Consider the following 24468-nt stretch of genomic DNA (forward strand, 5'->3'; position numbering starts at 1 on the left):
GCTTAGGTATTTCAGTGGGCATTAGGTGCCTAAATACCTTTGAATATCTGTGCCAACAGCAGCTGAAACTCTTTTAGGTGACTCCTCAAAGTCTCCTGTGAACAATCTTGTTGGCAAATTGGACATCCTGGACATGGTGAAACTCTCTACAGGGCTCTGTCCTTTAAAAAGGAAAAAACATTAAATATAGGCCTTATCCAATTCCAACTGAAATCAATGGGAGTCTTTCCATTGATGTCAGCGGAGCTGGATTAAGCCCTGTAACCACAGAACGGGTAAACTTTATGCACTGTCTGAGTGGCTGGACACGTTGCATAGTTGATGGCCAAAGACTGCAATTTGCTGAAGTGTCAGATGTTAAATCACTGACAGTGTGCTCAGGATACCATATGATCTTAGAACAGTTTATGGAATATTCTTTTTGTATTATTACAAGTAAACCTAAGTGCAGAAAAACACTGCAAGTCAATAATGTTTTGGAGTACAATGCCTCCAATGTTCTTAATATATGTGCTCAACATATTGCAGATGTGTATAGAGTTACACCTAGAATCTCAATAACTTCAATGAGGCTGTACAGGTGTAACCAGGGGCAGTGTTTGATCCCAGTGTATTCAGTGGCTGCACATCTCATGCAGGCCTTTTGCTCTAGATTTTCACCTGGATTTGTGTGTTTACAAATTATTACACACTGCTGTAGTTTAAGTAAAATATATCTAGTAGATGAATGTATTTTTGGTTTCATGTATATTTTGTGTTGTTTTTTTTTAAATATCCCCACCACCAAAACAGGACAAAGGAAAACAAGTGCTTTGCTGCATTGGGATCGGACTGTTCAACATCTTACAAGATGGGGCCATAGGTTTAGAAATGACCAGGACACCCAATGTGTGAGTCAAATTCAGGCTAGTCACTAAGCAGGTGCATGGGTGGAAGGAAGGGAGAAGATACAAAGAGCTTTCCTCCCCCTTTCTCCCCTGCACAGAGACTGGCAAGAATCACAATGGGGAGCACAGCCCCTACTCCCACTTAGGTATAAAAGGGGCAGAAGCAAAACGAGGGTGGGGCCATTGCTCTGCCCTTCCTCCACTGGTGCATGAAGTGGGCAGTGTACTGTGCATGCCTGATGGGTTGTGCAATGAACAGGCCAGTGTGCACTACCCAGAAGTCCCCAAGAGAAATCCTGACTGAGTCAGCCAGAACTCCCATTGCAGCTTCTGCACCTCTGCTCCATGCTCTCTTTGATGCCTCTGATGGCTCTTTCAGCAGATGCTAGCCCTCTATTTGTAAACAAGGCACACTAGAAGATTCACAGTGTGAAAGGCCCACAGGAGAGCTAATTATGGGTTAAAACATGACCAAATGTAGTCTACAAAAAGTGCAGCAGTAGAAACTCCCCCATAAACACTAAGTAAAATCTTCAAGAAAGAGGACCCATACAGCAAGGTACTTCAGTGCCAACTTTAAACATGGGAGGCATCACATTGACTTCAACAGGACTCTGTGTCCTCCCCCTCACTTCTGTCTCCCCCTCTTCTGGCCTTCAAACAATGCTCCAGCCTCACCAAGCTCATCATCAGAAGCAAGTTCCCCACAGACCAAGACACTCCAACTCAAAGCAGCACCAGGCCTTGATAGAACAACAGCTGCAAAACCTGCAGACATATCTCCACTGCTACAATGGTCAATACCAACCACTCAACAAAACTTTCAAGATCCTGGGATCCCACACATGCCTATCACAACATGTGATGTACCTCATCCAGTGCATCATATGTCCCAACAACAACTATGTGGGTGAAACCAAACAATCACTGTCTCTCAGATGAACACACTGAGTAAAATGATAAAAGACACAAATAGCCTATCCTCTGTGGGCAAACTCTTTTCACAGAGTGATTGCTCCATATCTGACCTCTCAGTCCTCATTTTCAAAGGAAACCTGCATAACACCTTCAAAAGAAGAGTCTGGGAGCTTAAATTCATAACTTTACTGGTCACTTAAAACCAGTTTCCCTGTTGAGATTGTGGTTTTTATGGCTCATTACAACAATTTGTAAACTACTAATCAGAAGTGCAAGTAGGGTGGTACGCTCCAGTACGAAGTACTGGCAATAGATTTTTAGCCGGTATGGGGTACCAGAAAGACTTGCGGAGGCTAGCCCCCGCCCCCTCTGGAGAGGGGTGGAGCTGCACTATGCTCCTTAAAGGAGCAGAATGTGGCTAGGGAGGGCATTCATTCTTGATATGGGTTTAACAGCACAATACATATGCTAACAAACTTATACAAAGAGTTTGTTTAAGTTTGTTATCATATGCATTGTGCTGTTAAGTTGGTCAGGAGTCCTCAAGAGGGGAGGGGTGGGTGGGACGGAAGGTGTTTAAACAGTGTTTTTGATTTCTGCTCCAGCCTCTGGACTATGAACATATACTGATGGGAGCATTCTAACCAAGGAACTAAGGACTTTAAAGTAATCTGGAGCCTTCATATTTCCTTGATCCTTTGCAGATGGACTTATGAGTTGGATATGGTACAAAGACTGTTCTAGCCTCATTGATTGCTGATTTCTTCCTTGCAATGGACAAAGATCAGATGTCTGCTGACTTTCTCACATGAGTCAGCAGCCTTTCATAGCAGCCTTGTGGTATAAGCAACATAGACCCTTCCTTGAGTGGTTTTGTTCTTTCCTCTCCAAATGTCAAAGCCTGTTCCCATTGAACTCAATAGCAAAACTTCTTTTGATTTCAATGAGAACAGGATTTGGCCCCAAGAGATCAGAGAATGTGATTTTGATCAATTGCTTATCTGTCCAGAAACTGTTCTCTTGCATGTTCTGCCAGGCTGATTTTGATTGCCCCTCCTGTATGTCATGCTGAGGAAAATAATAAAACAATTTGGGCTGTAGTTCTATCATGATGCACATGGCACACACAGTTCTATGCCTCTTTTCCATCAAACCCAGATGGTGCAGCTTCTTCGCTTTCCTAGTGCCTGGTGGAGAGCAATACTTGGCCTTGTCTACACTGCCACTTTACAGCAATGAATCTGTCTCGCTGAAAAAACACTCCCCTGAGCGATGCAAGTTTCAGCGCCGTAAAGTGGCAGTGTAGACGCTACTCCTCTCGTGGGGGCGGGGGAGGTTACAGTGCTGGGACAGCTCTCTCCCAGCACTGGTGCTGCGACTACACAGCCATGTTAAAGTGCTGCCGTGGCAGCGCTTTAACGTTGGTAGTGAAGACATATCCTTAGATAAATGTAAGCTGGCAGAAGCTTAGTTTGGACATAAGGGAGGCACTGGTAGTGTGTTAAGGGAAAGTGGGGTGATTGTCCTTCCTATCCTTCTTTCATTTAAGAAGTTTTCAATTTGGGGTGCTGCTGGATCCTCAATGACACCTGGAAGTACTGGTGGCACCAGGGGACCAAAGCATCATTTTACAACGGCATCTGTTTAACAGATGCGGTTGTAAAATTTTAGACAGGTAAGTCGGGTGTCGGAGGGGACGGGGAGAGCATGGGGGCCCCGGGCTGGGGAGGAGTCACATGGAGGGTCATGTAGGCAGTACCAGCAAGAAATGATTTCTGCTTGCGCCACTGCTACTAATCCTCTTTTGTCTTATGAGGGCACAGGTGTTAATTGCCCATTTCATTTTAATTGATTTCTTGCAACAAGTGTTAACCCCTTATGCTTAACAATCTATCCCACCTTGTGACACTCTGGTTATCTTTTCCAGACCTGAAGAACAGTTCTGTGAAGCCCAAAATCTTGTATCTTCCACCAACAGAAGATATCCAAAGATATTACCTGACCCAGGTGGTCTCTCTCATACCTAAAGCCATGCACTTGCATAAGCACCTTACTGAGCAGGGGCCAGAAAGGGGAAAGTGAAGTTAAGTGTCAGTAACTTCCAGTCTCTCTGTGCCATGCAGACAGCTATGAAAGTGTTATGGGCCATCTTCTTCCCAGGTATCACTCCATTTAGCTCAATGGAGTTACAGCAGGGATTGATTTTTTTTTTTTAATGTGCAGATCCTTAGAAGGGCAGGTTATAAAATGCTTAAGAAGTTTTCAGTTAAAATTGCATGGTTCAGATGCTCAAACTGTGTTTTCTAAAGGACATAATGTATTACTCTTAAATGATTTCTGATGTGGTATGAACCAACATGATGAACTGATCTCCTACAACTCCCAAACAACCTGTTTGATTTATATATATCCCAATGAACCATTAGGTCCAGATTCTGATAACTTTATTCATGCTGAGTAGCACCTTGTCCATCAGTGGTTTCATTGACTTCAATAGGACTATTTGAAGAGTAAGAGTGGCTTTTAGGGAGGGCTGAATTATTGTGTATAGATATGGCCTGAGTTTGCCTACCTTATTTTAACCATGTGCCAGATTGGGATGCCATTACTCATGCTGACTCGTACCATACTCTATAATAGTCCTATCGATTTCACTTAACATATAAGAGTAGCAGAATCTGGCTAGCTATGTCTACATTAATGGACTAGTGCTGCACACAGCACAGCTATACCGATACTTGATTTAGCAAAAGCTCTATTGGCGTCTTTAGTATTTTGATTTGATTAAAATGTATCATGGGAGGGGGAGGGAGGAACTAGTCTGTAAACTTTGCTATTTAGTAAGGAAAATAAATTGCCTTCCAGTTTATTTTCTGTCATAGGAAATCAGATTTAGTTTCCAGAATTGTAACCACCCCATCCCCAGCTCTTTCTGCATCTGTTTGACATTTGCATAAAGCTGCCAGACTGCAAACAAGTTTGGAGACAACATCTCGAGCAAACTCTGCAGCGACTCTAAAAATATTTTTGGCCGAGTTACTTTTTAACGCCATATATTAAAAACTCACTAAAATTTATTGGAGTAAATACGTGCCAAACTACTTAAGACAGTTGGGAAGATTGTAGTGAACTACATTAGTTGCTGACTTGACAATTTGCTACGCTCACCGCTTGTATATTGAATTCTTGATATTCACGCTGAGAATTGATCTTTCTAGTGCCTTTTAACAAAAGACCTGCCAACAGTGCACTGACTTATTAAATGCTGGCAAATGAAAGGTCAGCCACGACTACGAGCCCCGGAAAAGCTGCCCATGATGGCATTCGCCCCTCTAATTGTGAGATTTTTGTTTAAATTCCAAGTTCCAGCACTTTTCATCTGGCTCCTTCCCTGTGTACCGCGGCCATGAGTTTCAAGGCTGCAGAAGAGCCAGCACTGTTTCAATGGAATCGGTTTGTTTCATTGACATTTCTAATTATTAACAGGTTTGTACGATCGTGGTTGCTGATATTACCGCAGTACCAATGAAGACAGGGCTAGAATGTGTCCTTCCTTCCTGTACAGACCTGATTAGGAGTTCGGGGGGGCGGGGGAAATCAAACAACGGATCCTAGGAGCACCCTTATGGAAGGGAAGCCAGCACTCTATGCCGTGGTACGTCAGCTCTGCTAGGGTCCATGGTCCGTCCTCCTCCAGGCTCCTTTTGGAATGGCTTGCTCCCCAGGGGTACTATCAGGAAGTAATTCCTGTACATAGAAGAGGGTAGGGGGTGCACCCTGCCTAATTCAGGGCCACCCTGATCCAGAGCTCACAGTGAGCTGCACACTGATATCGATGAGTCTTTCCATTGACTTCAGTGGGCTTCTTATCAAAGCACATCTTACAACATATACAGGGAATAAGGAGGCACTCCACTTTGCAGGTACACTGCTCCCCTTTTACAGCCATTGACTTTAGTTCAAATGTGCACAGGTGAAGAGCAGAAACTAGCCCGGTATGTGAGTCCTAATGAGTATGAGGCTCAATGCTGGTCATCTTATTCATGGAAACAGTCCACTGGGACCACTCACACAGCCAACAGAATTTGGCCATATAGTGTACCATGTGGGAGTGTCAAGTAACTATGAAAGTATCCGGGTTTGCATTTCCTTGGGTGTGTATTGTCACTAGTCTGTGTTTAGCGTATACTCCTGCAAAGGAACAGTCGAGAACTGCTACTCTGACTCTGCCCTTACAAACATGTGGCTTACAAATGAAACAAATCAATGGTTCAATTTTAAATTATTTACAAAATGAAAAAGCCACAAATTCTCAGGAGGGTATACAGGACCTGGTTTAAAAGCCCACCGACGTGAAATCAAAGTCTTACTGCCCTCTAAATGGCGCTCATTGGGGGAAACTTCTGTTTATTTTCTGTTATTTTTAATCAAAGACAAAAAGTGCCACACATTTTACTAGCTGGATAAGGCCCCAGAATAAGACAATGAAATATATTCTTACTGATACTGAAGTCACTCGCAAAACTCACTGATTTTAATAAGCGAATATTGGAACTGCTATATGTATATATATATATATATCAGGGAGAAATCATTTGATATAATCCAGATCCTCAGCTAGTGCATATCAGTTAGTACCTTTGACACCCCACCCCCACCCGGGTTCTGCTCTTTAATTGTAGGGAAATGGTATAAATGAATAAAGAAATAATACAGGAAAACATCGAAGTCGAAAATCATCCTATTTATAGCAAACAAAACTGAAAGCAAGTCTCTAGTAGCGTTTCAATAGCTGATGTTTATGCCCCTTTTAGGGACTATATCCACACTGATCTTTCCATTCCTTTACTGCTGTGATTCGTTAATACTGGCAGAGGGCTCTGAAGTTGAAAAGCGCCGTCTAAGTGACGTTTCTGATCCCACAATGATTTCACCGTACTTAGGACATTTTTCTCTCGTGCACAAAATGCCCACCCGTTACTAACGAGAGTAACTAACCGATACGAGACATGGTTCTGCTTTGCATTCCTGATGGGCTGCGCTAATGCCTGGAGCATGGTTAGTGCAGTCTGCTCGTCCAAAAGCATTCAGCGGTCCGGCTCGCCCTTTGGAAGCATGCACACAGACGAAGCCCTTGCCAAAGTGCCAGCCCCAAAGGACTTCACAGAGAGAGAGAGAGAGCCCATGGGGCAGGGAGATATGGGCAATTTGTTTCAGATTAATTGGTAACATCTCTGACAAAACAAGCTGCCGGGATCTCCAGCGTTTGGCAATGTAATCTGCTTTAGGCAGTGAGAAGAGAGGGCAGGATCAAAGCATTCTTCCAGTGGAAATTGCACCCGGGGTTGCCGTTTAGTTAGCCTGCCCTAACCTTGCTAATAAATTTTCCGGGAAAGAAGAGAGGAGGCTTGGGGGGGAGGGGGGTGGATGAAGGAGACAGCAGCACCTGCACCTGCAGCCCTGCCATCTCCCCCACATGTTAGATCAATGCAAAGCAACTCTGCTCTGCTCGCTACAAACCTGGGCAACAACGCTACAGAGGCAAAGATTTCAAAGAAGCGTTTTCCCACCGGAGTCCTTAACACTCTCGTAGCTCTTTTTTTCCCTTGGAGGACTCTAAACGCAGCCCTTTTACAGACAAGGACCACGGCTGTAAATGGAAACGATATAAAGTCTAGTCACCTTCCACTGTCCCTCTAGCTAGTCTGCTGTAGCTTGGCTTCCTTTCCCCATCTACTATGGAGGCATTTAGGACAACCCTGCTTCCCATTTGCTTCTCTCCGAATAAGGTTGCATTACAGTGATTCTTCTCCAGCAAGAAGAGTTAAAACTCCTAATTCTCTGCGTTGGTTGGATTTTATTTGAAACCCCTACAGGCCGGGCAGACTCCCACAGATACATTAGGGGTGCAGCAGGAATCGGTGCAGAACGACAGCGTTTACAAATGAAATAAAATATTGGAAGCTTCATGAGAATTTCTTTTATTTTAGGGGCATCAGTTAGATCACATTGTTTTAAACCCATTCAGATAAGGAGGCTTCTCGTCGGAGCAGGGAGGAAAGGTTTGGGAACTTGAGAACGTGTCGTATTAAAACTATGATTTCATGAAAAGTAACCATTCTTTGTTTGCTTAAAATTCCACGCAGAATAGCGAAAACTGCACTAAGGTGCCAAGCATCTTGTTTTCAACCAAGCCTTGTTTCGGAGAAACATACACAAGTCCCAGCTACGTTGGCGCTGGCTCTATCTAGGTTAGGAAAGGACTGGCCAGGTATGTTAAACTACAGATCGTCAAACACACAAATAAGGACAAGAGAACGGGTACTCCTTGAAGTACCAGTTTCCCATAGACAGGAGCAAAGAAGCAAATTAAGACCAAAGGATGGGGAAAGCAGTGAATAGTAGCATTATTTCTCATGATCTCTACCGCCAGCAGATGTCACCTTTCCTGCTGGTCATCTTTCTGCTCACCCACGCCACTCTCGAACAAGACGACTGTGTATTGTACAAAAGCCATGACTTGCTGTTACAAAGAACTCTAGTTCTAGAAAGGAAGTCTCCATCTATTCCCCAATAGGCTATGATCAATTACTGATGTTTTGGGGTGTACCTCATCCATGCCTTTAGCCATACAGCCGTGCAACAGATAAGCAGAGGAGATTCTGACTCGTCATTTCCCCCCCTTTCACCATAGAAAATGTGTGTGTGGGGGGGGGGAGAGGGGGGTGTTAGCGTGGAGAAGGAGGCAAAAGCTGACAGACCAGTACTCCAGGAAACCGCTGATTGATAGGATCCTGACCTGCAGGTGTGTGTGGCTAGCCGGACTGATGACTTCTCCGGAATATTAAGCCCCGGGGCTGTGACAGTGCTCGTGTTTGGGAGTCGCGGGTCGGGGTGCTGCACTAAAGACTTCTCCTCTATATCCCCCATGATTGCAAGCCAGTCTAACTGAAAGAGTGGGATTTCTTCGGCTAACTTTCTGGCTTTGGGAACGAACCTACCAATGACTCAGCGTTCAGAATCCTTTGTTGCTTCATCGCTTTATTGCAACTTGTTTTTTTCCTAGAAAATTGCGCAGAGTGACCAACATTCCTGTGTAAAACAATCTGTTAAGCAGTCTGACGTCTGCGTGTCTACCCGAAATATGTATCAGATATGTTGTACAAATTCTAATAGGTGGCAACATAAATATTTGACTGATTAATTGACTCAGTTTGTCAGAGCAGACAACTAGATGTGCCTGGAAAATAATAATAAAAAATAAAATATTGTGTCTTCTACATTTTTGTAATAGGACTTCATAGATTTTTTTTAACATTCTTGCTGTTGCCTATATGTTACACGTACTGGGTGTGCAATATATGTGATTAAACATACTACAAATCCCAGGGAATCTATGGGCTTTAAACAAGTAAGCCATTAAGCTAAAACATAATATACTGCTACATGACAGATTAACTGGGCAATTGGATGTTCAAGTGAATTAAATATAATATTTTAAGAAAACATTTTATTCTATTGCTTTGCTAGACGTCATGTAGAAAAGAATAAGGGACAGACCTTGCATTCCTTATTAGGCAAACTCTCACGGACATCAGTTGGAATAAAGCATGTAGGGTCTGGTATATATTATCACTGTGGACACTAATGTTAAATAGAGAAAGTGTTATACATAGGACCAAATGCATCTGTGCTCTATGGAGTTGTGGTAGGGATGCATTTAACCCAAAAGATGAAAAACGAGATGAAAGATCTATAATTCTGTTTTTGCTATTCAAGCTAGCACAAGAGTTCTTTGGCGGAGCTGAGGCGGTTCCAATCTGCTTTACAATAAGCCACTTGAATGAAAGGCTGCATAGTTGTACCTCTGTCCACCAGAGTGATCTATGCTGTGCTATTGCTGGGTCAGCCATCAAAGAAATAGGAGGTTGCGCCTTACTGGAGATCTTGTAGGATCATATACTTGGGATGAGGAGGCTACGCGTTTCAAATTCCTCTTTTTAAAAGGACAAGGTAATGAGAGAGAGGCACCCAGTTATTATGGTGATGAGGAACATATAAGGTCCATAAAATAGATTTGGAAAGATGGATCTGATCCACAAATAGCGTCAGAGAAGCCTAAACAGGGGTAGAAAGACAGATAATGTAGACAAAAAAGGGAGAGATTCAACAAAACTTGAGGTCATTTAGGCTCAGGCTGTGAATGTGTAAACAAGGGACTCTATTATTTACACTACTTCATGTTTCCCATAAGTAAATCAAATTAGAAAGCAACAACTAAGGATCACGGTTACATTTGTAATGTAAGGGAGCGGGCAAGGAGGGAAGCGTATATGTCCTGCAAAAACTGAACACAAACAACAGTTAAGAAGAAGAAAGTTATACAAACATACTTTAAAATCATGGCTGGGTTTCACAGTTCCCCGCGGATAAAGTAAACACTAGGCGAACTGTTTTGTAATTTACTATTGTGACAAAGAATTTTACTTCGTAATTTGGTATCGGTTTACAAGCGAAGGGGACTTCTGTTTCCTAACCTAACAGGTCCTGTGTCATGCCTGCCCCTTTTAAGAGGGACCCCAAGGGGGAAAGTGAAATTCCTTGGGTATTTGCCTTTTAGTCATGCTTATAAGTCAAACAGTAGCCAGCGTCTCTTTTGGGATGAATAATATCAGCCATCAGGAGATGCACTTTCCCCCCCAGTTTCCCTCTTTACATAACACTCAAAGGTGCTGCGGGTCAAAGAGGACAAATGTTCTTGAAGCTCGGTGCGTTTGATGTTCTGGGGCGGTGGAAGAGCTCCTGACACCTCCTGAACTAGCCAAAGAGCTTGGGTGAGCTCGGAATGTTCCGCAAAGCTAATATTGACAAAACCGCCGAGGAGGGGTCATTGAATTGCACAGAAGGGAGCAGGGGTTCTGGCGACACAATCCGGGCCTAGGTTTTGGGAATCAGGCTAGCCCCCAGGCATTAGAGCGAGTCCAATTTAAAAGCCGGGCGATCAGTCCTTCCAAACCTCGCAGTCCTTACTGAAGCAAAAATCACCACTGTCACCAGCTTTGACACATGTTTGATGGGCCTCACTAGGAGAATCCGGCCCCTTCATGTTTGAAAAGCTCTCGGAAGTGGCTATCAGTGTCAATGAATTGACATACCCCATTCCCAAACTCCAGTCGACAGCCACATCATTTCTCCAAACCTTAATACATGCAGGGAAGAAAATGGGGGGAGGGGTCTTAGAAATAACTGGTGGGTTGGGAAAAGTGAGAGAGACTCATTTCAGAGGAATCACTTCAATCAACTAAACAAACAAATCCCCACCCCTCCAGCCCCATCCATAGCGTCAGAAGCTAACTGCCCAGGGGGTTCATACGCTCTATCTAGGAAGGGTCTACATGGAACAAAGATCTTGGTGCCCAGAGCGCTGAGTTAGGGTGCCGGGTCGGAGAAGGATTTAGGTCGTATATAGAGAGAAATAGCAAGTCTGAAGGAGCTCAGACTTCATGGGGGGAAAGAGAAACCCTGGCCCCATCGAAGTCAATGGGATTTTTGTTATTGACTTCAATGGGGCCAGAATTTCACTCAGGGCTTTTCCCTAAACGGAGGTAGAAACCTCAGGGGCTGGCTGATGAAAGTCAATGGCATTTATTTCTTTCGAGTCGCAATCAGGTGAGCAAATGAAATGGTTCTTTCAGTGTGAGGCACACGAGAAAACTGCAGCATTCAGGCCAGTAAGAGCCTGCTCCGGCTCAATACGTTCTATTTCGCGGTCCAATAACCAGACACCCCAGCTACACCCCGGGAATAAGGGTTTAGAAACGACCCCCCATAGATACTGGCGGGGCTTGTTATTGGGACCGATCCACTCTGTCCGGGTTTGTTTTAACTCCTGATGAGAAAAGGGAGCAGCGGGAACGTGAGTAAGAGGTTATTTGCCTTTGATTTAAAACGAAAACGTGGGCCTGGTAGTCAAAGGGATCTTTGTCACTGGGCAGGATCGGGTCCCGTGCGGGAGAACTGGCTTCCTGCCCAATGGTTTAACTAGGCAGCCGTGGCCAGAGAGGGCCCCTCTCAATTTGCGGCTCAGGTGTAACTAGAAAGGGGATTGACACATATCCACGGCGATGCTGATTTCAGCAGCTGAGGCTGATTTCCCCGGATGAGGAGTTTACAGTACACAGACTTCTACCGCCGAGAACTGTTTTCACTGTAGATAACAAGTATTTAAAGTCAATCGCATTCAGGGAACATTCACTTTTAATTTGTTTATTTTGAGTTTATAGAACAAGCTCCTTCCCCCCCTCCGCCCCCCAAGTAAACTGGCTTCTGCTGACAGATTTCTATGCTTTGTTCGCTGAAGCGTATACAAAACTCCTGGTGGGATTGCTCCTAAATATTTGAAATGACCAACGATCGCCCTTTATAATCGTTTGGGGCATGTGCTTCTAACCTGAACACTACTGTAAAAAGGAAATACAAACAGGTTATTTTTTAAAAAAGGCAACGTATAGAAAATGTAAGAGTTCAAACCAAACCAAAAGCTAATGAGATCACCCCGCGCTATTTAAAGGGCCACCTACTTGCTAAAATAAAAGCGTATTTAAAGCAAATGCTTCACTTGTAAGTTCGCGCCTCATCTGTTGTTGATACTTCCCCCTTGAATTTTCTTCTCCATCCTTTCCAAGATGGGAAGACATGAGCGTATGGAGAAACAACGGCTTTTCTCCAGGCGCAGATGGACAGTTGTTCCCCTAAAGAGGGCTAAAGGTGATGAAGATGTTCTCTGTCCCTGCATGAGGCTAGAGCCAGGCGGACAGAGGAACCGCTACCCAGCTGAGTGTGAACGGTCCAGTGCGAATCTCCAAACACATTTCACAATCATCCATACATCATAAGAAGAGATACAAAAATATAAGAAAAAAACGGAGTTACTAAGGCCAAGTTTCTGATATATCTAATGCAGATGTTGACTATATACGCGCCGTTGGTACATATTCTGATGATAGGATACGCGTATATGTTTATATTATATAAGAAAACATATTAACCTATACATAGACACACAATGTAAAGGGGAATATTTATCAGAGTATTTATGTCCCAAATAAGCAGTTGCTCTGCGAATATTTTCATCTATATCATTCTTTTTGATCAGCACATTGTTGGAAAGTTTGATTCCATACAATTGTTTTCCTGGTCACAATGTGGATAAAGTTAACTTCTGGATGAAATTGCTAGTTCTGAGGATAGCCTGACATCCAGGATAACCAATATTTTTATGTTTTTACCTTCCCTCGGCTCCCGCTTTTATCTTGCGAAGCAATGACACTTTACAATATTTCTGGCACAACTGAAACTTTGCAAGTAATCATTTAATCATTAAGTTTCGAACGAAACAAAGCTGTCTGCCCCCTGCTCCTGAAATGTAGCATCAGAAATGAAGCAACAATAGAAAGTTATTCAGGACTATGATATTTGTTGGGGAATATTATTGTTGTGCCAATTAAGGGAAGAAAACGTTCAAAATAAATGCACAGTATAACAATCCTTATTTCTAAATTGCACATCATAATAAAACACGATTCTGTTTTATTTTCTGATTTTTAAAGGCCATTGCCAATCGTATTTAATGCAGCTAGACAACCCTAACCCCATAAGGAAAATGTGATATTATTTTGGATATTTTAAATTGGTTTTGCTCTTGATGACCGCACTGCCTATAAGGAGACAATCTCACTTCTCGGCGCCTTTTATTTATTATTTGTAATCATTATGCTGGCTATGATTTTCCTCTCTTTTGACCTCATGAAAAATTCCCCTTTACCCATGTGTTTACAATACAGGGGGTACGCCTAGTGTTTGCAGGTCTGAAGGATAAACAGTGGCTTTCACACACCGCCCGGCTTGCAGGGGCTGGACACGTTATTATCACCCAGACAGGCGGACACAACCAGGGGCGGAGATTGGAGACTAGAGGGAGGGAATCGACGGCCCCTACTGCCAATCAGAACTCTCTCCGCCCAACAACCCACCAATCAGCTGTCCGGGCGCCCCAGAGCTGGAGCGGATAATACAGTGGGGCGAGTCGGGCTGGGCACTGCACCGAGGGGAACATAGAGGCGGGTGCTGGCGCTGTGCTGTTAAGGCCTGGGGTGCTGAAGGCAAATGCACCCCAACTCCCCCTTGCTTATCTCTCTCCCTCAAGCCTGATAAACCACTACAGCATCTCAGCCCCGCCAGCCCCTTGCTTCGGTCCCCGCAGCTCGCCCATCGCTGGCAGGCGCTGCCGTGTCCCTCCTTGGCCCGTCCCAGCCTGCAGAAGTGACTGCCCCGCACCGAGCCGCGATGTGTCGGGGCTGCTGAGGAGCTGCGGTCCCCCTGGGCTCTGTGCTGCCCCGGGATCGGTCTGCGCCCAGCCACTCCCGCGGGGCTGAATGCAGCCTGCTTCTGCGGCTGGCCTTGGGCTCTGAACTTGGGTAAGTGCAAAACCCGGGGGTTGGAGATGTGCGGGCTGGGCTGGGCAGAGGCGAAGGAACATACCTACAATGCAACCTCTACCTCGATTAAACTAACCCACCCCTAGCCCTCCGGGATACTCTCTAGCACTCTGTGAAGGGGCTGGGGCGTCTGCACTCACTGGCGGAGCGTGTGCTTTCGAGATTAAGAAGTCATTTCACCGTAAGGTTTCCCTATAGATTTAGTCTAACCTTCATACACCAGAGAGAGGAAACCAGGGAAACTCTGCAGACTTTGCAACCCGCCGGGTGCTGCCAGCCCTACAGCCCGTGCTGCGCTTGGCTCACCGGAATGGGGATTTTTGGAAATTAGCCCTTGGATCCCTTTCTTCTGCTGTTCCACGCCAGTCCTGCGTTCGTTGGGTCAGCACAATTCCCAGGGAGGTTATCGGGAGTTTTGGATGTTCACGGAATGCAGGTTCGGGCTCTAAATCTACAGCTTCGGCAAACGTAAGGGTCTAGGCCCAAATCAATAGATAGCTTAACAGGAAAGCCGAGAAGTAATGCAGGTCGCGCTGAGACTTCAAACTCTGCAGCTGGCACTAGACAATAATGCCGCCAGACGTGCGCGTTTGCAGCGTGACTGAAGTGACATCCCTATAACCCCGAAGAGGTGGGGTGTGTGTGTGTGTGTGTGTGTGTGTGTCCCTGGCAAGGTAGAGCTGAGCTGTGCGCGTAGCCGGGAGAAATCTGACATCAGTGTGTCGATAAGGACTTGGTAGCTAAGTGTGTAGCGATGTGTGATCGATTAGAGGCGCGTGCAAAAAGGCTGTGCGTGTGACTCGGAGAGCGATGTGAGGTGTGTGCAGTAAGGCCTGATGTCGGCACAAACCCCGGCACGACCCCGTCCCAGGGCTAGCCCAACACATGATGCGTGTGTCAGGTGGTGTGCGGGGCTAGCCCTGGGACAGGGTGCAGGGAGGGACCCCCTGCACGGGGCAGGGCCTGTGTCCGTGGGGAGAATGCACTCAGCGGGCCGTGCACGCCTGGCCCACCCAGCCCCGCTTGCGGCGGACACGGAGCCTGCTAAGGGCAGCGCGTGGCGGGGTTTGTGTTTTGCAGCGCGGAGCAGCAGATCCAGGCGGTGCCATGGCCGAGGGGCAGGCAGCCTCCGGGGCCGACTGGGAGATCGACGTGGAGAGCCTGGAGCTGGACGAGGGCGAGGAGCAGCTGGGGGCCTGCCTGCTGCAGGGCGGCGGGCCAGAGGAGCAGGAGGACGAGGAGGACGACGACGAGGAGGAGGAGGACGGGGAAGAGGAAGGGGCGGCCCCGCGGGGCCCTAGCCAGCCCAAGCAGCAGCAGGTGGAGCGGGGCAGCGGAGGGGAGCAGAGGAAGCTGAGCCGGACCCCGAAGTGCGCCCGCTGCCGCAACCACGGCGTGGTGTCCTGCCTGAAGGGCCACAAGCGCTTCTGCCGCTGGCGGGACTGCCAGTGCGCGAACTGCCTGCTGGTGGTGGAGAGGCAGCGGGTCATGGCCGCCCAGGTGGCGCTCCGGAGGCAGCAGGCCACTGAGGTGAGGAGGGGACGAGGCGGGCAGCGCCCATTACCCCTGCGCGGACAGGTGACTCCGCCTGTGCGAGGGCCGCGATCCCTCTCCTAGCAGCGCTCCCGGGGAGCAGGAGATGTGGAGAGGCCTCCCAAAATCGCAGCCATTTCCAATGATTAATACCGATTTGTTCTGCCATCTGTGGAACTGACTAGTCAACACCAGAAGGCAGATGGTGGCATCTGTTTTATCCTGATTGGGACGCAGGCATCCTCTTGACTCAGCTGAAAAGGATCAGGGAGATTCCCCCCCTCCCCAGCCCATATGGGGAGGTAGTTGGTCATTTCCCCAGGCAGTTAAGTGATGTGAGATTTACAGATGTGGTTCTTAGTGAACCTGGGTAAAGAAGTGAATGGGATGAGAGATCCCAGGAGGTGGAGGCTGTCCGCCCCGGGAGAAGGGCTCGCTCGTTTCAAAAGGAAGAATTTAATCACTTATAACAGAAAAAAAAAACAACCCCAACAACCCTAGATTGGAGACGGTACTCCTGTGGAGAGGTGTTCACGCAGGATGGCAGAGATCCTAGCAGTCTCCTCTCCTGGGAAGTGACAGCTTTCCACATGGTATAGCAACGGGCTCCCTAGCTTTGGAAAGAGACAGCGTGTTATTTGCCCCAGCCCTGTACTTTTGTAACGAAGCACCGAGAGTAACTCTGGGATTTGAATCATTCATGGAGATGTGACTAGCCTTTGGATGTGACTAACCATCGCGCGTCGAGATTTTCAGAAAGTCGTTTGCAATATTCTTTGCTAGAGGCCGAGTACTGAAACGTGGCAGGGGGGGGAACTAGCAAAACTGTCAAAAAAAATAAAAATAAAATCCCTGTTCTGTAGTTCGCAATGTCACCGAATGAATGATTTGTATGTTATTATGAATAGTTATTTTAAGGGCTGGTGCCGCTGAATGATTATTAAAATTTGATCTAACACATTCTGTCACCACTGTGTCAGATGCAAGTTCAAGTAACGCGATTTGTAATATATGGGGTAGTTTTAAGGGGCAGTGTAATTCAGCAACTTCACCGCGTTGCCGAGGGGAAGCGGGAAGTAAATGCGCTTTCTCAATAGATTCGTTACGTTTATGGAATCGTTGCTAACCAAGGCCTCCTATAAAATCTGTCTACATATGTGCAAAAATATTCCAGAATTGCCATTCCCCGTCTTTAGCACGCTCTCTGATCTACACCTTCCTTTCCCTCCAGAATATTTCCTCAGGGTTTTGCAACGGTTGGTTTTCAATAATCCTTTTTTATTTAAAACGAGGGGTGTTGTTTGTTGGTATTAAGCGATCGGCTCATCTGAAAGCGTCACTAAAGGATAGTGATGCAGACCTGTGAGCCGTTCCGATTTTCACTAGGATCCAACATTCTCCTTTGAGTGCACACGAAGCCGGTGCTCTGTTATGTCTAGTCAAACTCCCGGGCTCTGATCATAGAAATAGGTTAGATGCTTCTGATAAATATCACCCTTGCTTCTCTTTCCTACTGACGTTCGATCACCCCGGCCGTTTTGCGTCACTTTCTGTTTTGTTTATCTGCACTTAAGGCAGATTCTTTATAACAATAAAATCCGTTTCCTCCTTTTACAACCCGGAGAGTGACATTTTGATTCTTTTGAATCCGTTCTTTTAAAACGAGTAGAGCAGAAAATAAAATTTCCTTAAGGAAGGAAACGACCATTGTCCTTCTGTTTATTGACCGTTTTCTTCTCTTTTCTCTTGCTAGGATAAGAAGGGGCTATCAGGGAAACAGGCTAATTTTGAGCGCAAAACACTCTACCAGAGGCCTGTCAGGACGCCCAGCTTGCTGGCCAAAAGCATTTTAGAAGGTAAAAACACTCCTGCATTCTGACCTTTATGAGCAACAGACATCATAACTGTAGGAGCTGCTGAAACACCTACTCAGATTTCCATGTGCTATTTTGGGGGGGGGGGGGGAACAACACTCAGAAAACAAAGTGTCTTGCATAATGCTAAAAAAATCTAAAGTAAAACAAAAGTATTTAATTGCTCCCTACTACAGAAGATCTCAGGATTTATACTACCTGTTCAAATTAAAAGCTTAAGGAATTCTCTCTGTTTTAGAAAAGTTTCTCATTACAGAATTAAGAAAAAAAGGCTAAATATGCAACAGATTAGAAAAATAAACACTAACTCTACTAATTATTTACTAATATTATTTAAAGGGAACATGATTATATTGAAGACATATTTCTTTCTCTGCAATACACATGGAGTGCATATACACCAATAAGCATGATGTACTGTTGCCTCAAATCTCTGCACATCAAGAATATATTTAAAAATTTTGGACTCTAGCAAAGAATTGTTTTAGAACATAAAATAGTTCCCTTCCCTTTCAAATGAGATCTCCTAGTACGTTTTCTTGTATGTTTGTTTGTTTGTTTTTTTGGTTGGGATGGAGATGGAGGAAATATGATCATTCTGCTTGTTATGAAACAAAATTGAACCAAAGGATTCTAGAAACAGCAAATTGAAATTTAGGATCATTTTTAGTGTAAAAATGAATGTAGGTAAATAACTACCTGGCAACAATTGACAGTGCAGAAGATTTTATTCTTGTTTCATTTTATTTGTAAATGAATGCAATGAACTTGACGTTTTGTAAATATAAAACATAATGGACTCTTCAAACAAATTTGATATACATTATTTTGTGCTGCCAGAAATATTATTTATAGTACAATGTCATTTTAAGGTACATTTTTATTAAATAAATAAATGTTTTAAAGGGCTAATTCTTGCTTTTTTCAATACCCTATAACCTATACCCAAAATTGTTTATATGGCCATTTTTGGTTACTTTCCAAGTAATTAGAAATTAGAAAAAAGACATGAAAACGATGAAGTCTAGTTCTATTAAGTGATATTTTCTCTTTGCCTGCATTAAGTTAGAAAGAAAGTTTGTCCAGATACTAAAGTGATTTTGGCCAGATAAGAAAACTCTTTCCAGGTTACTTTCTTCTGCAATTCATTCTTTAAAAAAGAATCTCTTCCATATTCTTTTCCCTAATCTATCTTAACTTTCTTTTTCTTTTCTCCTAGTTCTCCTTGGATTTTTCTACCATCTGTAACAATGTGTTACAGATAATGATTCATCTTTAGAAAATAGAAATGGCATCAGCTATAGGTATAGATATCTTCTTTGGCAATGGGGAAACCAGTGTGAGATGAATGGGAATGAAAGTGGGCTAAATCTTGTTCTCCTTACTCATATAAGTAGTTCTATTAACTTGAATGGGATTACTTGTCTGGGTACAGCAAACAGGATTGGGCCCAGTACATTATATTAAGTGAATCTAATTAGTGTGGTCTCCTAATTGAAAATGTTGCAATTTTAAGTAATTTGTATTTTTTCTTTAATTTTAAGTAAAATAATCTAAATATTTTAAATTGTCACTTTAAAAAAAATAATTTTAAATGGAGGAATGAAATTCCAGCATAACAAGTAAAATAGAGGAGTAAATCTCAGCTCACTTTGACTGCTGTTGACTTCAGTAGGAGTTGGATTGGACCCTTTATGTAAGTAATCCTGTTGTCTTCACCAGAACTACTTACCTGAGTAAAATGAGCTGGATTTGGCCCTATATATGCTGGAAGCATCTATATACTACACGGGCTTGGCTGTGCAACGTGCTGAGCACTTCCAGCAAGGTGACTTCCTTGGGAGTTGAAGGCATTCAGGATTTTGCAGGAAGTGCTTAGGTCCTTGCAGGATTGAGCTCCACATTAGCATTCCTGTCCTTTTACAAACATTACAGATAGGTGATCCTGTTTTAGTTACTTTAATTTATTCATACCCATATCTTGTTGTTTTAGGTTATCGCCCCATGCCAGCAGATCCTTACCTGGGAGGGAATTCACCTTTGCCACCTCCTGTAAGTGACAGGATGAGAAAAAGACGGGCCTTTGCTGATAAAGAGCTGGAGAACATTATGTTAGAGAGAGAGTATAAAGAAAGGGAGATGATGGAAGCCACTCAAGCTGCTGCCCTTTTCCTGCCTAACCATATGGTGCATGGAACTGAATACAATTCCTATAAAACTGCCTTTAACCCTACCCAGGTTGAAGATCCTAGCAAGGAGTTTTGCAACTTCTTACCAACCTGTCTTGACTTAACCATGCAGTATTCAGGATCTGGGAATATGGAACTGATTTCTTCAAATGTCAGTGTAGCCACTACCTACAGGCAATATCCCTTGTCCTCCAGATTATTGGTATGGCCAAAGCGTAGCCCCATTAGTGATGCTTTTCTCTATCAGCAATGCCTACTGAATGCTACGGCAGTCCAAGCTCTCAAACCTGGGGCAGCCTGGGACTCGAAGACTTCACAAGGCCAGGATTGTGTAAATTCAGAGCAGGACATGATGTCACCAAAAACTGAAAATTCACTTGTGCTTTCTCATGCTCGAGAAATTCAGTGTGTCCCTCAGGAGGCCCGTGAGAGGTCTGCTTTCTCTCCTCCTAAAAGGACTTTCCCACAGATTTCTGAGAAGGATTCTCTGGCTTCTGAAGAACACATCTTAAGCAAGATCAGCAAAGAAAATACCAAGCACCCTCAAGCACTCAAGTATAATCCGTTCCACTCATTTTTACAGCAAACATTTCATGACAAATCAGGGCCTGAGTTAAAAACATCATTTGTAAAAGAGAGCTTTGAAGAGGCATCTAAGAAGTACAGAGAGTGCTCCATCAAAGAGAACCAAAAGTACAAATTTACAATAGATAGATACTCAAAAGACTTTTTTGGGGCCAAACAAGCTGCAACAAAACTCTCAGCAAATGAGCCTCTATCATTCTCTGTTGAATCAATCCTTAAACGACCCTCTTCTGCAGTCACTAATGTCTTGCAGTAACTGCATCTTCAATATCAAGTTTAAATGTTTGCCATCTGCAAAGTTGCTGCCACCTGCCTTTTCTCTCCAAAGATTCGTACAAAGGACTTTGGTTATGTAAATGGAGATTTAAAAAAAAACTGTGTACATAAATATGCATGTTTTCTCTCATGAAAATAAATATTTAAATTTTAAAAATGAAAACGGTGCATGTGCAGACTGTAAAGTGTAGGCTTTATACAGCACTTCAAATGTTACAATAAAATGAGATGACTTATGAACATACCTCTTCTTTGCCACGCCAAGAGGACATTATCACTTCTGCCTTATGTCTCTCTCCCTCCATTGAATGGGTGTCCACCCACTTGCAGAACATGTGTATGCTATTGTTTGCTATTATAGATAGGGTAATTATTTGCTATGCTGGAGTAACTCATCTCTGCTTTGTACCCATACTAGCTCACAGAACAGGCAACAGCAGTGCAAGTTTACCTGCTAATATGCATCAAAGACATCTTTCCATTGATTTCAATGGGCTTTGGATCAGGCCCCAACTGTCAGTGCAGTCCTGATAGGATAAACCTCCTGGGATGAGAGAGTAGGTTATTCTGGGCCTCTCTATTTAGACTGGCATCATTCAAGCAGGGCAATAGTATATCAGTTTTGAAGTGTGGAGATAGGGACAAGGGGAAGGAAGATGGAAGAATAGGAAAATTCTGTGACTCTTTTAAGTGTTCTCAGATAAAGGTCTGCTCTTGTGTCAAATGGGCATTAAAATCCCCCTCAGGCTCTTCACTGACATGGAATATTTAATTTCCTAAAACTTTTCACTTCTGACAATCACAAGCCGGACTAGATATTTGTGCCACCTTCAATGAAATGAACTTTGGGGTAAAAAAAGTTTCATAGAATAATAGCTACAAAATGAAAATTAAGGTATAAAATTAAGAGGAGATATTATGTCTTTGAGTCCTTTTGTAGGCAATGAAAAGAAAATTAGGCTAGTAGGTAGAGTTCACCTCATCCGGAAGCCTCCTTCAGGTTGTGGAAAACGTTACCTATTAACTTAGATTTAACTTAACACATTTTTTTCTAATTTTTTCTTATTTTGCTATTTTTTTTCTATTTTACCATCATCTAAGCAGAATTAGGTTTTGTTTTCCTGCTTTCTATACACACTATCAACGTGTTTACATAGCCCTAGGTGGTACTAGTTTGTTTTATCATCTAAACGTCTTTAGTAGTTGGGTGAAAAAATTGCAGTGGACAGATTAGGTTACAAATTCTGAGTAACGAGTGATTTTTGTGAATTTGTTCACTATTCAGAAGTGTTTGGTGATTATTTTTTCCTGAACAAATCTCAGCCCATGGATTGTCAATGAACTGACTACTGTGAGTATTTCTTCAGGTACACCTCTACCTCGATAGAACGCTGTCCTCGGGAGCCAAAAAATCTTACCGTGTTATAGGTGAAACCGCATTATATCGAACTTGCTTTGATCCACCGGAGTGCGCAGGCCCGCCCCCCCGGAGCGCTGCTTTACCAAGTTATATCCAAATTCATGTTATATCGGGTCGCGTTATATCGAGGTAGAGGTGTATTTGATATTTGAGTTGCATGAGTAGTGTAACCTAAGTCACATCAAATTCTTTCTGTTCCCTGGTTGGATGATCTAACCTTCATAAACAACTTCTGTGTAGCTATCTTTGGGTTTTAGACTGTTGTCCATCACTGGAATATCTGAGCTCTTTCTATGTAAAATCAATAGTAACAGCAAAGTCTGCCTTTGCCTGACACTAATTTAATTGAGTAATAAAAACAAATGTTTTGTGATTTAACAAATCTTGGCCACTGGTTCAAAATTCACTTTCCATGAACATTCATAGAAATAATACTTTTCTTGTGTGAATGTTAAATAAAAACGTGTGTGAACACAATGAAAGCAAAATAGTCGTAATTGCTTTTTCTGAGACTGTCCCTGATCCAACTCCCATTTAGGTCAATGGAAAGACTACCACTATCTTAAATGAGAACTGGATCAGGCCTTATTTACCCAGATCTAGTCCCTAGCTATCTGTGAATCCACATCCATGCTGAATCATACCTATCTGACAGTTTTGCCTATGTATAAGGCTCCTGACTTTTCATGTTTCATGGTTTTATTACCATGGCTTCATTCTTTGGTGGTGGAGGTTACAGAGCATAAAATGCTAATGAAGACTTTTAATTTACTATATATTTAACATATTTCCTTTGTTACTAAAATTCTGTTTGCTTTATTTCTCAAGCTGCTGGCATGAACTGTGATGACAGATGTGGGAAAACCAGAAGTCCAACTAGTAGACCAGTTCTGGACTCTGGGAATGTGTCCTGAATAAATGTCTTGTTGCTTAATAATGCATGTATCTAATTTTGTTCAGCTTAATATTGGTAATCTTTTTTCCAGGAAATTAAGCACCTTAATTTATCTTTGGAAAAAAATATAAGACCTCGTGACCCCTTTAAAGAGCCAATTGAGTAAGGTAATTCCGTGTCCAAATTCTGGGAGAATTCCAAATTCTAAAATCTATATTCCAGATAATTTTTTTCAGAGCACAATAATTGGGAGGGGAATGGCATTTTTATTACTTCTAACCAGAAATGTGACCCATGAGACAAAACTGGGCTAAGTCATGTTTGCTCGGCTGCACAAGTAGTCCCACTAGAGTCAGGATTTGGCCCACTGTCTGATCATTATCCTTCTCATTTAGTTCTTTAGGCTTTATTAATTAGCTTGCCTGGCACTCACGTTTTCTTTCTTTCTTTCTTTTTCTTTTTTGTAACCCCTAGGTTTTCATGAAACTGAAAATGTTTCATGCAGCTTAAAAGTTCATCACTCCCAGCTCTGTTTTCCTTTCTTTAAAATATTTGAGAGTTTATTTATTGGTCATGGAAAGAAAGGATTAATAGTTTGAGACGTGTGTGTAATGCATACAGGTGCCATGTAAACTTCCACACACAGCTCTGCTTGGCCAACACCATTCCTGCTCTTTGAGCCCTGGACCTCTCTTGAGCAGAGGCTGCCAATGGTGTCCACTTGTGTGATGGTCTGGCATTGTGAACTGATGGAGAGCAGGTCGGGATCATCACTGTTGCTTTCAGTTGTGACCAAAACTGGAATTTGAACCCTGGCCCCCAGATGAAAATGTCTATTGCATTGACTAATGGCATTACTTGCTCTCATCCTGCATCCATTCTTCTATTCAACCTTGTGATATGTCAGCTGTTAAAATAATACACACCACTATCTTGGATATAATTGTTGTACTGATTTCTTAGGTGTCAGCAGTCACAATCCTATGTATGTGAACACCTGAACCTAGATCCAGTTCTTCTGTAGGAATCCACTGCTTTTTCTACAGTTTCAAACATACATTATTTGTACTTTACTCAGCTTCTTCTGAGTGGGCCTCTGGTTTACTTCCTTCTAACCTGAATTCTTTTTGTGCAGCTGTGGAACATGGTTGCAGGGGAGCTCAGTTTAAGATCTGGGGTCAGGGGTTAATAACCTACATTTGTGTTTGCTTTTAAACATAAAAATGTTGTTTGTCATGGAAAAGAACAAAGTACAGTCATGCACTGCCCCTGTAAAAGTAGCAAGAAGATCCTTGCAGATCCTGTTGCCAGAAAGCACAAAAATACCTGCTACTGGTGCCGGACTCTGCACTCATAGCTTGCAAGAAGAGTGGACTCATTTGTAATAACAGGTG

At 43.5% G+C, this 24468-nt stretch overlaps 1 protein-coding gene across 2 annotated transcripts; it reads left to right on the forward strand.

Annotated features, from left to right (window-relative positions):
• The first annotated feature begins 13930 nt into the window (after nt 1-13930).
• On the forward strand, nt 13931-20978 carry DMRT2 (doublesex and mab-3 related transcription factor 2). 2 transcript variants are annotated; one of them, XM_024200166.2, is made up of 4 exons: nt 13931-14281; nt 15383-15832; nt 17589-17691; nt 19703-20978. In XM_024200166.2, exons 2-4 carry the CDS (start codon nt 15410-15412, stop codon nt 20737-20739), a joined length of 1563 nt encoding a protein of 520 aa, XP_024055934.1. In that variant the 5' UTR covers nt 13931-14281; nt 15383-15409; the 3' UTR covers nt 20740-20978. The 2 variants fall into 2 exon arrangements, with proteins under 2 accessions (XP_024055934.1, XP_024055935.1); XM_024200167.2 differs by lacking the exon at nt 13931-14281 and having other exon boundaries at nt 15005-15832.
• The last annotated feature ends 3490 nt before the right edge of the window (nt 20979-24468 follow it).

Source organism: Terrapene carolina, unplaced genomic scaffold, assembly GCF_002925995.2.
Source record: "Terrapene carolina triunguis isolate 2854851 unplaced genomic scaffold, T_m_triunguis-2.0 Scaffold113, whole genome shotgun sequence".
Taxonomy (NCBI): domain Eukaryota; kingdom Metazoa; phylum Chordata; order Testudines; family Emydidae; genus Terrapene; species Terrapene triunguis.